This window comes from Acipenser ruthenus, chromosome 23 (genome assembly GCF_902713425.1).
Source record: "Acipenser ruthenus chromosome 23, fAciRut3.2 maternal haplotype, whole genome shotgun sequence".
Lineage (NCBI taxonomy): Eukaryota > Metazoa > Chordata > Actinopteri > Acipenseriformes > Acipenseridae > Acipenser > Acipenser ruthenus.
Window position 1 is genome coordinate 25540459 of NC_081211.1, and position 14502 is coordinate 25554960.

The 14502-nt window shown below is 38.0% G+C and overlaps 1 protein-coding gene across 2 annotated transcripts; it reads right to left on the minus strand.

Annotated features, from left to right (window-relative positions):
* Positions 1-4236: 4236 nt before the first annotated feature.
* On the minus strand, positions 4237-11505 carry LOC117413098 (protein sprouty homolog 4-like). 2 transcript variants are annotated; one of them, XM_058996966.1, is made up of 2 exons: positions 11384-11505; positions 4237-6831 (listed from the first exon to the last, which is right to left on the minus strand). In XM_058996966.1, the coding sequence occupies exon 2, from the start codon at positions 6799-6801 to the stop codon at positions 5857-5859; it is 945 nt and encodes a 314-aa protein (XP_058852949.1). In that variant the 5' UTR covers positions 6802-6831; positions 11384-11505; the 3' UTR covers positions 4237-5856. The 2 variants fall into 2 exon arrangements, with proteins under 2 accessions (XP_058852949.1, XP_033877741.1); XM_034021850.3 differs by lacking the exon at positions 11384-11505 and adding an exon at positions 9147-9317.
* Between the last annotated feature and the right edge of the window lie 2997 nt (positions 11506-14502).

Sequence of the window (14502 nt, forward strand, 5' to 3'; positions counted from 1 at the left end):
AAACTAAATAAAGGAGGGAGAGCCTTGCATTACTGCCAGGTAGAGCTCTGAAGAATCTCTGAGCCATTTGGAATGTTACTTACTGAGGGAAACACCATCAAACTAAAGCAGCTCTTCACATATACCTTCAAGCCTATTTTACCTCTAAGGATACCTGCCTTTTGCAGCACATACACACACACATATATATATATATATATATATATATATATATATATATATATATATATATATATATATATATATATATATATATATATATATATACAACTTCAAAGTATTTCCTGTTGTGCACACCTAGAGAATGCTATTCTTAAACCTATTTTAAACCATGAAAGAATTTAAAGCGTGAGGTGCATTAAAAAGAACATTTGATTTTTTTTGTGTGTGTGTGTTTACCCTGAAAGTTGCACAGAAATAAACTATGGTCTTAGATAGATACATAAACATAAACACTGCGGTATACCATGATAAAGTGTAGTAAAGCATAGTAAAAGCAAAGTGGATCACAGACAATCATATACAGTAAAACAAGAAAATGTAGAGCACGATAAATGTATATTATAGACATGCACATTAAAAAGGAATGGCCATGTAACTGTGTACGGGGATGGAAGGGTTAAGTCAGGAGGAAATGAGTTACTCTGTGAATGGGCAATGTACTGACCTTGCTGCACGGACACAGACTCTACAGAGGAAAAACAAATGCATTGGCTTGGCATGCATATTCATACCAAAACTAAGGATGACCAGAAATCAATAAAAGCCTCAAATATAATGCCGTTTCTACTGTTTGTTAACTGGTAAATGAGGGGAGACTTGCCGTGAGTAAAGGCAGCTCTCTTTTAATCTAAATACTAACCTCCTTTCCTTACTCCCTTTTCAAAGGTTTTTAGACCTAGGGCTATAAACAAGCCAAAACAAACAGCATCAAATCACAGGCGAGAAAAACAAAAGCTTCATTTGTTTTATTTAGTATTTGGTTGCGTTTCCATTTCCCAACTGTTACACAACTTTGCATGCTGTTCCCAACTTTAGCAAGTACATCTGGTCCTGCAGGGAACAGCGTTCTTTTTAACAACTTGTCACTTTTTAAGTTTATTCCTTGGTGTGAGGGTGGGGGGAGGGCCCATTTCCCAAACTACCACTCAAGGTCATACTGTAAATGTTCTATACTGGATTCAGTTCTGGAGCCAAGCCAACGCAGTCTAGACACTGTATACCCAATGAAGCACAGGTTAGTGCAGTATGGGTGGAATATTCTGAACCAATACAAAAAAAGGATCTGATAAAACAGACCCTCTCTAATGTATTTGGCTTGCCTTTAAAAACAACTGTAGTTGTGTATTAAACTGGGACAAAAGGCCATCCCAAGAAATGTGCTGTTTACTCTGCTTCCATTGAGAGGGACAAATCGACGTGTTGGTAGTAGTCTGAGATATTTCACTGAGACAGTGGAAGACAGTAGAATTAACTTAGGGACACATTGAAAGGGGAAAATGCAGAAATAATGGCGAGGAAAGATGATAATCTTTTTCTCATTCTTTTTTTTTGAATGCTGTTCCGCTCTGTACAAATAATAGGAACAAAAGGAAGATCTGATTTATTTTAACAGATTACCAAAGAGGAGCTGCATCCCCTTTGAGACCACTTACGATGCGTGCACCCTGTAATTACAGGCTTGTGTGCATTACAATATGATCACGCTACCGTCAGCCTTTCAATTCTTTGAGATTTGTTATACAGGGGTGAAATTCTCAACAAACAAGTGCAGATACTCATATACGCAGCCGGGAGGAAACATTTTAAAAATGGATACAATTTGAGTGCCAAGGAATAAATACTTTTTAAATGTTTACATAGCGGTACACGATACATTTATGAATACAAAATAAGCCTTAAAAAATAATTGATCAATTATAACCAATTCACTATAAACAAGGAAGCTGAAAATACTGAAAGTGTTGCATCCTCTGCATGTATCACTCAGTCATGTACTGTAATATAACACTAAGTTAAACCTTAATAAATGGCAAGCATTAAGAAATATTACAAATAAACTGTTGTAGAGAGGGAGTTTTGTTTCAAGATATCCTAAAAAAGGGATGATGCTATAAACAATGGTATAAAAAAAAACAACTGTGCTATGAAAACATGAGTCAAAAAAGGTCTAAGTCAAACAATGCACAATAGGGGCTAAAATACCCCTCAAATGTATTATGTAAGAGGCACTACTACTACTAATGATGTACTTGGCCATTTTAATCTCCACAGTATTCTCAGCAATCATCCCCATACTTTCCAGAGCCTGGGTGCTGACCTGCAACAGGACCTGGCCATGCTACAATAATAGCCTTGGATTAGAACTTACATGCCTGTTTCTTTTATGTATTTTTTACTTATTACTTATCTTACAATAATATATTCTGTGTGTTTCTGTGTTGTGTTTCTGCATAGATGAATTACCATGATCTATTCCATAAAAAGATTTTCCAGTATCCCTGGTATAATGTTTTCTGCACAAAAAACAAAGTGGCAAAAGACACATTTTCATAAAGTAATATCATTACTGTGGTTTACTTATTTTTTTTTTAGATGTACACGCAAGTGAAAACTCATGTTTAACTTAAATAAACTCTTCAAAATGTAAATATATATATAATCTCATCATCACCATCATTTCCAGACTGCACCAAACGTGTGCATTATTTACTTAAGATGCTCTGTAAATATGTTAGTGCTTCTCCAGTGAATTGAACTGTCCAGAGCTCATTCTGAGGAATTTGCCAGAAATACTCTAAACAAATCTCAAGTTCTCCCAGATGAAAAGGGAGCTAAAGTATTTCTGCCAAAAAGTCTGTAACAACCTTATGTTTTTGTAATTACTAGGGAGACTAATATATTTTTGGCATTATGGAATCAGGGGTACATTACCTACATAACTTTTACCACTGAATATGAAAATGGATTTTTAATCTGTGAACCCTTATTCTGAGGCTAACATCAAAAAGACACATTCTTAATACTGAGCTATCTTGTAATCTTGTGAAACGTCACATTAAACATGATATTCTAACCTAATGTTTTCACTTGACTGAAGAAGCTGATGTATGCCTGTGTGACACAGTTTGGTGAATTTCTGAAGCACTAAATAAACTAGATTTGGGTAAACAAATGTTTGAGTCAATAGAAGAATGCATATCCTTAGTTACTCACTCAGTGAAAAAAAGACACAACACACTTTTTTATATTTAACAATATATATATATATATATTTCTAATTTCAATGTACATTCCGTTTTTGACATTTTTAGCTCTTCTTCACAAACAAACAATAGTAGGAATCTAAATAAATACTATATAAAACAGAACTTCAAAATAAATATATCTATAAAGGAAAACTTTTTATGTGACAGCTTTTTTTTGTTGTTGTTGTTACAGGACAAGAACTCAGCATAGCTTCTTTCTCAACATTTAATTTGCCAAGACAAACAAGGAATATCATATGCCACTTGCTAATTAGAGTGGTGTGAATTAGCTTTGTTGTACAATGATTTTCAAAGACCTGAAATGCTGTACAGTACGGAGTATTCTAGTGGGTGATGCAAATTGTATTTTTGCCACAGTTGTTGGAACATGTTACTAACTGGTACATGGAAGATATTATACTCTCATCAACAGTGTTCCCCTGTAAACCCATCGCTATGGAAACTGGAGGGGTGGGGGGTAAATCAAAGTTCACTGTTCCTTTGAATCCAGGAAGGGGAATACACAACCTTCCTATTACAAAAGATGAAAGGACTTCTATTTTAATGGATTCTTCCTTTTTTGGGTCAGCCTAAGACTTTTCAGATTTCAAGAAGTTATTTAATGCAGCTGTGTTTTGTCAATCAAGCCTGGGGTACTTGTCGAACTGCACTGGAAAAGTATGCAACAATAAAGGCAAAGAGGTCTGGAAATCAGCTGATCCGAGAAAACTGATTTTTTATTTGTTTAGCAGATTCCGTGAATATTAGGTTTCCGAGGTGAGGATTAGGCATGCTTCTTCCTAGGTAATGAGGCATGGAAAACATAAACAACAAGGTATTTTTTATGACCGAGCACAGTTTTTATGCAAGTGCTGCTGGAGAGGGAAAGACCGGTAATTTTTTTTCCCCCAAAGCGTACCACCGAGCCAAAATACTCATTACACTGTACCATGCGATCTTACAGTACATTAAATTACTAAGTTAAAAATAAGCTTATAACATTTTTTTTTATTTTAAAAAATCTGTCTTTAAACTATATACAACAAAAATACAACCTGCATAGGTCTTTTTTTCTTTTAAAGGGGCAAGAACAATTTTGTCCTTTAGTAGGGTTTTGAGCTGATTTTTTTGGCATCAACCATTCAAAGGAATAGCAAAACAGTGCACTGCCGCTTTAAATACTATTGCCTGATACATTCATATAACAGCACAGTGGTTTGTTTTTTTTCTCATGGTTGTCTCTGCTTTGTGCAAGTACACAAGTACAAACATCATCATATATAAACAGCAGGGGCCAGCTAGGGGGTTAGAAATCTACTGACACAGCATTCCCTTCTGCTGAATCAGATCACCCTGCAGAAAGGACACTGTACCTTTAAGAGCAATTTGATCACTTTTGAGTGCACACAAAAATATCCCTTCAATAGAATTTAGCAAAATACTCCTTTGGCTTTAACCCCTGAATATAAACAATAAAATAGACTTTTTAAACAAAAAACATATTTACAGTAACATAGACACCTATTATTATTATTATTATTATTATTATTATTATTATTATTATTATTATTATTATTATTATTATCAATATTATTATACAAGACAGGTACAGTTGAGCAGCAAGAATATAATATTATGCTTGGCAATGCAATACAGGATGGTCAAATGTAAAAAAACACATTTTTACCATGTCTGTTATACTGTGCTTTTTTCTGTAGTGTTACCTTGATTTCTTGATGTTGTGCACATTTTTGGGGAAATGCAAAATGAAAAAGCGTTGTGTTCATAGATGCTTGTTTAGTAAGACCCTTGTTAATGCAACACTGCGCATGAGAACTAGATAAACTGATCCCTGAGGAGCTCCTTCATATCGAAATGCAGGAGCGGCACAGAAAACCTGGCTTGCGTGTTAATAACAGGTTCACACTAAAAAAGGGCTTACCACACACCTTTACAAAACAAAGGTCTTTGGGAAATTGTTAGAAGGAGTTGTGGTGAGGACGAATGAGTGTGATGAGAAGTGACTCACACAAGTTGAAACCAACGACATTATTTAAATGTCAGATGGGTGACATTGAGTGGGCTTGAATCTGTTCATTTTCACACAATTCACTTCTGACAGATTGTTAACGTTCCCTTTTCCCCGTTTGCTGCTTCTTCTTTGTTAAGAAATGTGGAATTCACCCAATTGGCCGTGGAATTAATACTAATGAAACGGGGTAGTGAGTGAAACCCCTTTGCCTTCCCCAGCCTGCTTTACATTGCGTTGCCTGCGGAGGAAAGGAAATGTAAAGCTCTGTGGGTTGTATTTTTTTTTTATTTCCATATTGAACCTCATCGAAGCAGAACCTGTGTTGTTGAACCATAAACTTTAAAATTGCACAAAGTGTGCCTTTAACCATGCGCTTGTGTTGAACAAGATTTTAGGCATCTGAGCCAAGAGTCCTTATAATTTAGCATAATATTACCTTCACTAAAAAGTGAGGGAGTTTAACCCTAAGTACCAGAATTGCTGTTATCCAACTATACTGGATTGACGCTTTCAGAAATGAGTGGGGGATTAAGAACTCTTCACAATTCAACACACAAAGAAAAAGCACATGTCATATCAGGACGGTTTCCCCTGGCTGCCTGCTTTAACCTCCATTGCTTTGCAGGCTTTTGAGTCCTTGCAACGGCAGCCGGGGCGGCTGGTTCTGTCGTAGCACTTCTGCGACAGTTTGAGGCAGCCCATCGCTGGCAGGTAGCACACAAGGCAGGGCAGCACCAGAGACATGGCCCCCATGAAGGACCAGCGGGCACAGCAGTTGGAATGGGAGCAGGAGCAGGGGCGGTCGGCGCAGGAGCCTTCGTCGTCTTCATCCGTGGTGCAATGGTAAAATATTCCCTTGACGAGGCACATGCACGTGGCGGAGTCCACCAGGGTCTGGGCTGAGCACAGGCACTCCTGGTTGAACACCCAACAGGAGGGCAAGGCCCTGGGAAGCATACATTCTGTGCACTTGCATTTCCCACATTCCTCACAGCGCAGCATGTGCTGCTTGATGCTCTCCAGGGTCACGGCCCCCTTGAGATCTAAGGGCTTGGAGTTCAAAGGCTTGGGCTGCATGCTGACAGTCCTGTGGGAGGTCTGGTCAGCCACCGGGGGAGGGGCTGCATGGTCCAGTAGCCTCTGATCCGATGAGGTGCTACTGCCACTGCTAATGGAACTGGGGCGGCCGCTGAACGATATCCATGGGTGAGTGATGTCGTGGTGGTCGCACCTCTGCGTGTGTGGGTGGTGGCTCTGGTGGTGGTGGCTGATCAGGAGGGATTCATGGGCCCCTCTGAGCGGCTTCTGATTGGCTGGCCGTTGTGCCACCACCGGACAGTCAATGTAATCGTTCTCAATGTGGGTCGTCTTCATCTGGTCAATGGGCAAGATGGTCAGGGGTTGCTGCAGCCGGCCATAGGGCACCCGGCCGTCTAGTAAAGGCTGTACCATAACCGAAGAAGAAACTCCAGAGATGTGGTGTGGAATCCTGGGCTCCATCTGCAGCTGCTTGTCCTTCATATATCACGCAGTGTAGAGCATTTAAAATCCCTGTAAACACAAGGACAAAGAACACATGTTATTGTCATATTCCAGAGCAATGAAGAAAGAATCCCAGGTAACAGCACTATGCTCTGTTTGTATAAGGGGTGCAAACATTGTCATAGAAGCAGAGATTAGCAAGACACGATGGCAATGCAATACCTACTGATTTCACATGCCAACAGAGGAGGACTGGAGCTGCAGAGCAGTGGAGGAAATGTTATTCCACAACTAATTAAGGTCACTTAACACTGATTACGGTTGAATTCATAACAGATAACGCAGACCAGAGTCTGGTTCATAGAACTGCCCGCCCATTTCCCTACACTTAGCCACACAGACATTTTTGTTATTCGTGTATATTGCTTTCAAGTCTACAAATACATCTTTAGAATTCTGAATTCCACTTAATTCCAGAGTTAGGATTATTAAGATTATACGTTTCCTATCTGTGTGGTGAAATGTCCTGAAGGGATTCTTGCAAAGGGTTAAATAAAAAAATCCTGTTTGGCAGAAGTAGGAAGCAAAGGTGACATGCGCGGCATAAAAGCATGGGTTGATACCATATTACATTAATTACAAAACCCTCAATGAATTGAGAATAAAAGCAGGAATCACAATGCACGATCCTGGGTAGACTGTCGTTTGTACTACTGTTTGGGAATAATTGGGTAAAACTTTTACTCGTACTTTTTTAAAAACTTTTTTTTTTATTGTAGTGTTTTATTATTAAATACATGAAACTTAAAAAAAATGAAATGCAATGGCACTGATTTTAGACACTGGTTGTGACGTAAATTACAGCTCTAAAACAAAACATTTAAACGGGGAAAATGAATCTGGTTTTCCATGAAAAGTGTCCACAGCAGGAGAATTAATTTGATTTGGAAGGCCGATGAAGCGATTATAAAACTAGAGATAAGAGGCAACTAAGATAACCCGAAGTTACAAAAAAATAAAAATAAACAAAAACTCATAAACGATGTTTTGTGTTAACTGGTAAATCCAATTAAATAAATATGTTGACCTCTGTGGTCAAAAAGAGGAAACTGCTCCGAGTGCAGAAAAAAATTAATTGTTTCTTGTACATACATTGTACATACATTTGATTAAAATTATATCGCCACAACAACCAATTCGAAATATCTGAAATTGATGTTCGCGACAAAAGGCAATCCAGCTGCCAAAAAAAAGAAAGAAAAGAAAAGAAAAAAAAGAAAAAAACAATCCTGGAGAAAACTCCTGTCATACGAATACCTGTATCAATATATCGAATGATAGGCGATTTCGTATAACATGTATTAATATAACAATCTAAAGCAAAAGAAAAAAAAAAGAATCACAATATATGGTATCTCGTGCAGCTTTCATTCGCATGAACCCAGACTAATCTTTACCTAATTATATGCGGACTAAAATAAAATGAGTTTGATGGAATATACCTATATATTGGATTGACCTGCTTTCCATTCACATATTCTATTAAGATAATGATTTATTTTCATCGCAATGACGTTTTTGCGAAAATGTCAGTGCCAATTGTGACGGCCGAATGTAACCTCGCCATTCTCCTGCAGAGCCCACGTACGCTACAAATACACTGTCTGTAAAACACAGTACCAGCAAACGGAGTCATTCCTAAACAAGGATGCGTATTTACCCTGATCGGATTTTTATCGTTACAGAGAAAACACATTTACGGGAGGCAATGCTTTACCATCTAAAGAAGCTCCTTGCAGAATGAACCTGCCCGTTTCACGCGCACGCTGTTGATTTAAATCACATCTCATTTATTGGCTTATTCTTATTCTTATTTTTTTTTTAAATCTGAGGTTTGCAGACGTATGAGAGAGACACGATCATCTGATCTGTGCTTTATAATAAGTAAATGGGAATATCACGCAATGTTAACCACAGCAGAATGCAAATGGTGCAGCAGGTCATACGCGCACCGAAACTGCATTCGCATTCCCAGCACTAGCAATCTCCGTACTGGAATTTTAAAATTTAATTTGACACCAGAATTGAAAAAAAAGAGAACCACACGGGTGTAGACAAACATACAATGTACTATTATTCGATAGTATTGATGTTTAGAATGTAAATTATATTAAAAAGGTATAAATATCAGTACTAGTTAAAAAAAATCACTTTGCAAAATACAGTAACAATACAATTGAGCTTGTTTTTATATTCCCACAATTGAAATCAATGTCCATGTACCCAGACGCAACGGAACATCGAAGCAGAAATCCCAGCCTTGACCTAAAATTATCCTGCGTATAGACTATGGTACAAAAAAAACGATAAAAAGCAATACTTACTTTATTTAGAAAAACGAAACATGTCCTTAATTTCCAATGGGTGTAATCAGTATTCCAAAGATATAGGTAATGGTATAGAAAAAACACCAAAAATAGAAATCCGTGCTAAGAGTCTTCTCGAACTGCAGTGCAGCGGGGACACAGGGTTTTTGCTACGATGTTGCAACTGCTTGGGAAAATGGCTTTTTTATGAATGGGAGGGTGAGAACGGTACTGCGCAGGTGCATTGCCAGCTTTTTTGTGAATGGGAGGGCATACAGCGTTTCAGCGCACAAGTGCGGGGGCCACAACTTTATGAATGGGAGGACTTAGAAATAGTCTGCGCAAGCGTGATGTTAACATTTCATGAATGGAAGGATTGGGAGCTTTCCTTCACAAGGGCAATGAGGATTACATGAATGGGGCAGCTATGTGCCTCACGCCACACTATTTATTGATTTATTCAGCCATTCATTCAACTACAGCGAATCCTTTGACTTGCAAAAATGAACATTCATTTCCGCATTAGAAAATCCTATTCCATTTTTTTATTTAGCTGGTCGCAATTCAAATAATAAAATAACAGAACATGAATTTGAGTCTGTAGGCTATATATTATAATATATGTAGCCTGCGTATGCGTGCATGCGTCTTTTATTGCTTTGCTCGTCATATTTTTCAAACAAATATGTTGTACTTGTCACAATAAAACATTGAATGGCCTCTATATGGTGCTAGAACTGTTATCAACCTTAAAAAGAGACAGAACGTGATTATCACCAGATGCTGATAGGCACCACTGTGTTCTACTATACAGCATCGATGCAACATTGAGCTCATTTTAACAAACCTAAAGGAGTTCGTCATCAAATGCATTGCTAACATTCTGAATTCATGAACGTCGAATAGGCTGCATTCTTTTTCTGGTTGTCATTCAAAGGAAGCAAAGCAGTGACCGTATGAAAGCGTGTCCTTCTGGTGTGCTCACTGAAGGAGACGTGTCGTCTGTGACGAAATACAATAAGGAGCAAATGACCTGATTCTCAGAGAAACGCTTCTCCCTTCTGCATTTGAAAAGCAGACGGCGCAAATCGATCGGGCTGCTGATTTCGAGTTAAGGTAGAATTCAATATTAGCGGAAGCAGTCCGTCTGTCAAATGAACTCAGTCAGCACTAATGTGGCTATACATCATTAGACAACCTTTAACAGAAATGCAAGCCTTGACTAAAACAATTGCAGGCCTTATATTTTATACGCACATTACAAAACTGAGCTGAAAGCAAATCTCAAATTCAATGTGGTTAGCGCACAGGGACAACAGAACCCTGGGTTCGAATCAGTTTGACCTTTTGGCTCCTGTGCCTCAGTGATGCTATCTATAAAACGATAAAACCCAACACCAGCAGGAACCTAATGGGAATTATCTGTTGCATGTCAATAGGGCTGTCCGTTTTCAAGTGCCACCGTTTCGACTACAAAATGGTAGGGAATAATACAAAATGCGTAAAAACTCGAACTAAAAGTACGCGTTTTAATGTATTTAATAAGAGTTATAATCACAAAACAGTAGTGTCATATGTATTCGGTTCCATTTGTTCCAAGCCAGTTATTATATTGCTTCATGAAAGCCAGAGCAGACCGCGAAACTGGCAGGCATCGACTGAGCGCATCACAAAAGAACAGGATGGTGTTGATTTGTAACTTAACCACAGAGAGGAAATGATTGTAAATTTCCTTTAAAACAACCCACTGTTTGCCCTTCCCCCCCACGGATTTTTTTCCAGTTATTTTTTAGGAACGAGGTAAGGCTTTATAAATAAGCAATGTAATAATGAACATTGATTAAAATAAAATAAAATAAATTTTAAAAAAATCACAAGTGACCAAAAAGGATAAACAGCTTGTAACAATGAATCCCATTCCATAATAATACAACTCACACTATAGTAGCCGATCTATCTTTTTAAAATATTTTACAATACATATAAAACAGTTTAAAAACATGCCAAATGAACAGCGCATATATTCTTGAATTAGTCCAACCTTTTATCAATTATAACGTTTTAATGTAGGAATCGTACAGATGGAATACAAGTGTAGTAATCATGGTAAAGGATAAACGACAATAGCACGAATAAAGCTTCAAATTCAACCTGGCAAAAAAAAAATGTGTAAAAGCAATATCCAAAGCTAAACCAGAAGCGTAGAGCGTAGACATGTTTTAATCTGAAAAGAAGCTAAACACACGGCAGCTTACCCCAATGATATGTGTTGTGGCAGGGCACGGTGTCGCTGTTAGTACAGTATAGGACCCCAGTGTAATTCCCTCGGGTTGTAGGAAAGCGAGTTTAGATTGAGACAAACCTCCTGAACTGACCCAGACTGTCCTTCTGTCTTGCTTTTTGACCCTGTTAGTTTGTGTGAGACGTCTGTCAATCACTCCCCGAATCAGGAATGGGTGGATGTGAAGTCCCTGGGAGGAGTGTGCTTCACGAGCACAAGAGGTATTAAAGAAAGCAGACACGTGACTTATTGTCTTCAATGCACGCTCATTTATCAATACTCCTGTTGATACATATCCACATAATTAAACGTTACTAACTATAGTTTAACGTCTGTATCCCATTCCCCTTTGCTTTGAATATGGCACTAGGAACGTTAGATAACCTTATCAATGTTTAATGATCATGGTAAAGGGATAAAGTGTTGGATCAGCCTTAGCAAAGCTGTAGCATAATAATAATAATAATAATAATAATAATAATAATAATAATAATAATAATAATAATAATAATAATATATAAAAAAAACTAAGATGGGAAAAGTTACCATTTACCGTTGAGATGCATTGTGATTTTCTGGAATAAACATTCAAAAGTGCTTAAACTTAGAGATTTTTACATTCCGCTGTGAATCAAACGCACACGAATCATTGGGCTAGGAAGTACAGCGCAGAATTGTTTCACGCTGATAAGGTAACACTTAATAAAATATCGATGCCCCGTTTGATAAACACTTCCACACCTCCAGATCAAGCGAGCGTCATCAGATATGTGAGAGGGCAGTGACAAGATACACAGCAACTAATACTGAACACATCCAGGACAGGAAGGGCGTGGGAAGACACGGGATTGGAAGCGAGACAAATGCAATTAAAATCTAAGTTTTTCTTAACTCACCTGCAATATATTATTTTAATAATTCCAATGAATTACTGTCATTATAAATTTCAGAATATTGCATAAAATAAAATACATAATAAATGTTTTGAATAACGTTTAATGTTACTCTCTCTCTCTCTCTCTCTCTCTCTCTCTCTCTCTCTCTCTCTCTCTCTCTCTCTCTCTCGTAACATATTTTCATCTGGGAAATATTAAGCAATGGTAGCACGTGACTTTAGTACGACAGAGTTCTTTATGAATATAGACATATCTTTTGCTATATTTTCACTCTAGGCCAGACTGGACATGATCTAATCGTTCTTACCTATATGTACAATTTGGTATAGTTCCTATACAACTATAGGCCTACGTGGAAGTCACCGGTAAAACGTTTATTTACTTGACTTGGGTCCCCTATAGTTTTACTCACAGTCTTTTATTTTCACCTCTGACTGCTTCAAAAGAGTTTTCGTGACATAACCAAATTCTATTAACCAAAGTTTGGTCTAAAACAGAAATCAGACCTGTGCTTTTGTTAAAGGGTTACAGGTTAACTCAGAGGTTAAATCAACAACTTGATTGAAATGTATTCAAAATGTTAAAAAAAAAAAAATCTAGCGACATCAGAACTTCAGTGAGGGGGTTCAAATCGGACTGCCCCCTCCCTCGTTTTTGCCCTTTATGCAACATTTTCTTTTCACAGTCAATGAACAGCGATTTGAAATGGGATTAGCACTTGGGCAAACAGTGCCTTGTGCAGCAGGAACCGTCATCAAAGGCGTGGATAGCTCTTCAGCTGTTTGTTTGTTTTTTAGTCTGAATAATCCTTTGTAGCCGATATGTTTTTTTTTTCTCACCACTCACACTAGTGATGCACAGTACGCCTCAATGCAGATGGGCGTCACGATGATACATAATTGCTCATATCTTAAAGTTAGCTTCCGTCTTGTTTGTTTTCCTGCAGCTGTCTGTCTCCCTGGTATGTGCCAGAGCTAAACAACCTATAAGCGCTGAATGGGACCTTTTAGCATTTCATAGCCAAGTATAAATCCACGTAATAATTATATATTATATTCCGCATTATTTATCATGAGCATACTGGCACTTAACCATATTAGCAAGTTAGACCTGTGGGTGCTCTACAAAAACATCTGTAGGTTTCACAAAGCATACCTTAGCTCCACAGCACCCCAAACACACATCACGCTGGGATGTTGGTGGATGAGGTGACCATGTTTAATCCTCAGCTTCTTACTCTGCTGTCTTCACTTTTTATATTTTACAGTATAGGAAAGCAATTACAAATCCTGTGACTCTCGAGTTTTGTTTTCACGCATCGTCTCACGTAATTCACACATATGAAAGCGCTTTTACAACAGGTCTGCGACTCTCCCTTTCTTCAGAAACACGGGTTCTGCCAAAAGACGCTTTTATTGCATGGTTTTCATTGGTCTCACTGCTTTGAAGAGCGTGAATCGTGAGCGAGACAAATATCCCGTTTTATTTTTTGTAGTTTATCACTGTCCTTTATCATGAACAGTAACTTAAAGTACATATTCTATAACTGGATAATACACCTATTGTTAAATTTTATCTTAACATCGAATTGAAATACAACTGCCCTGAAGAGGCTGGAGGAAATATGTTTTCCAAATGTTCAAAATAAAAATCAGCCAAAAACAATACAGAATGCTTTAGTTATTTTTGTGGAATGGAATGTTTTAACATAAAACTGGAGATGACCACAGTTACTGTACTTAAAAAAAAAAACGCATGCAAGACAAGAGGGAGAGGAGACATGTTATTTCAGGCCCCTGCACCAGGTCTTGAATCTATTTCCTCTCTCTCTGCAGGGTTCAGAAGCAGCACAGACAGTCTCAGAGGCCTGGCTGCTTAAACTGTTACAGCTAAGACACAGCAACATGAGCAGACTAGGCTAAGGATCACATCAGTCAGTGGTAAAACCATCAGAGAGGGATTCATTAGTGGTGTGTCCCTGTGTTGCACCAAAACAGCACATCACTTTATTTGTCCAATAGATTTTGTCCATTGTACTAAAGCTTTGTTTCTCTGTGGAGATTGATTGACCCTGTCCTTGTGAGATCCTAATTCACTCAGGATCCAAGGTGTTATGGCCGCAGGCTATCCAGAAAACACATGCAGGTGCTGGAGCAGAAAAGGTGAGAATGTCCTTTGTCTGATCCTCCATACGACA

What these genes read in the sequence shown, in the direction of transcription:
- LOC117413098 (XM_058996966.1), bottom strand. Translation starts at nt 6,801, where the DNA reads ATGAAGGACAAGCAGCTGCAGATGGAGCCCAGGATTCCACACCACATC.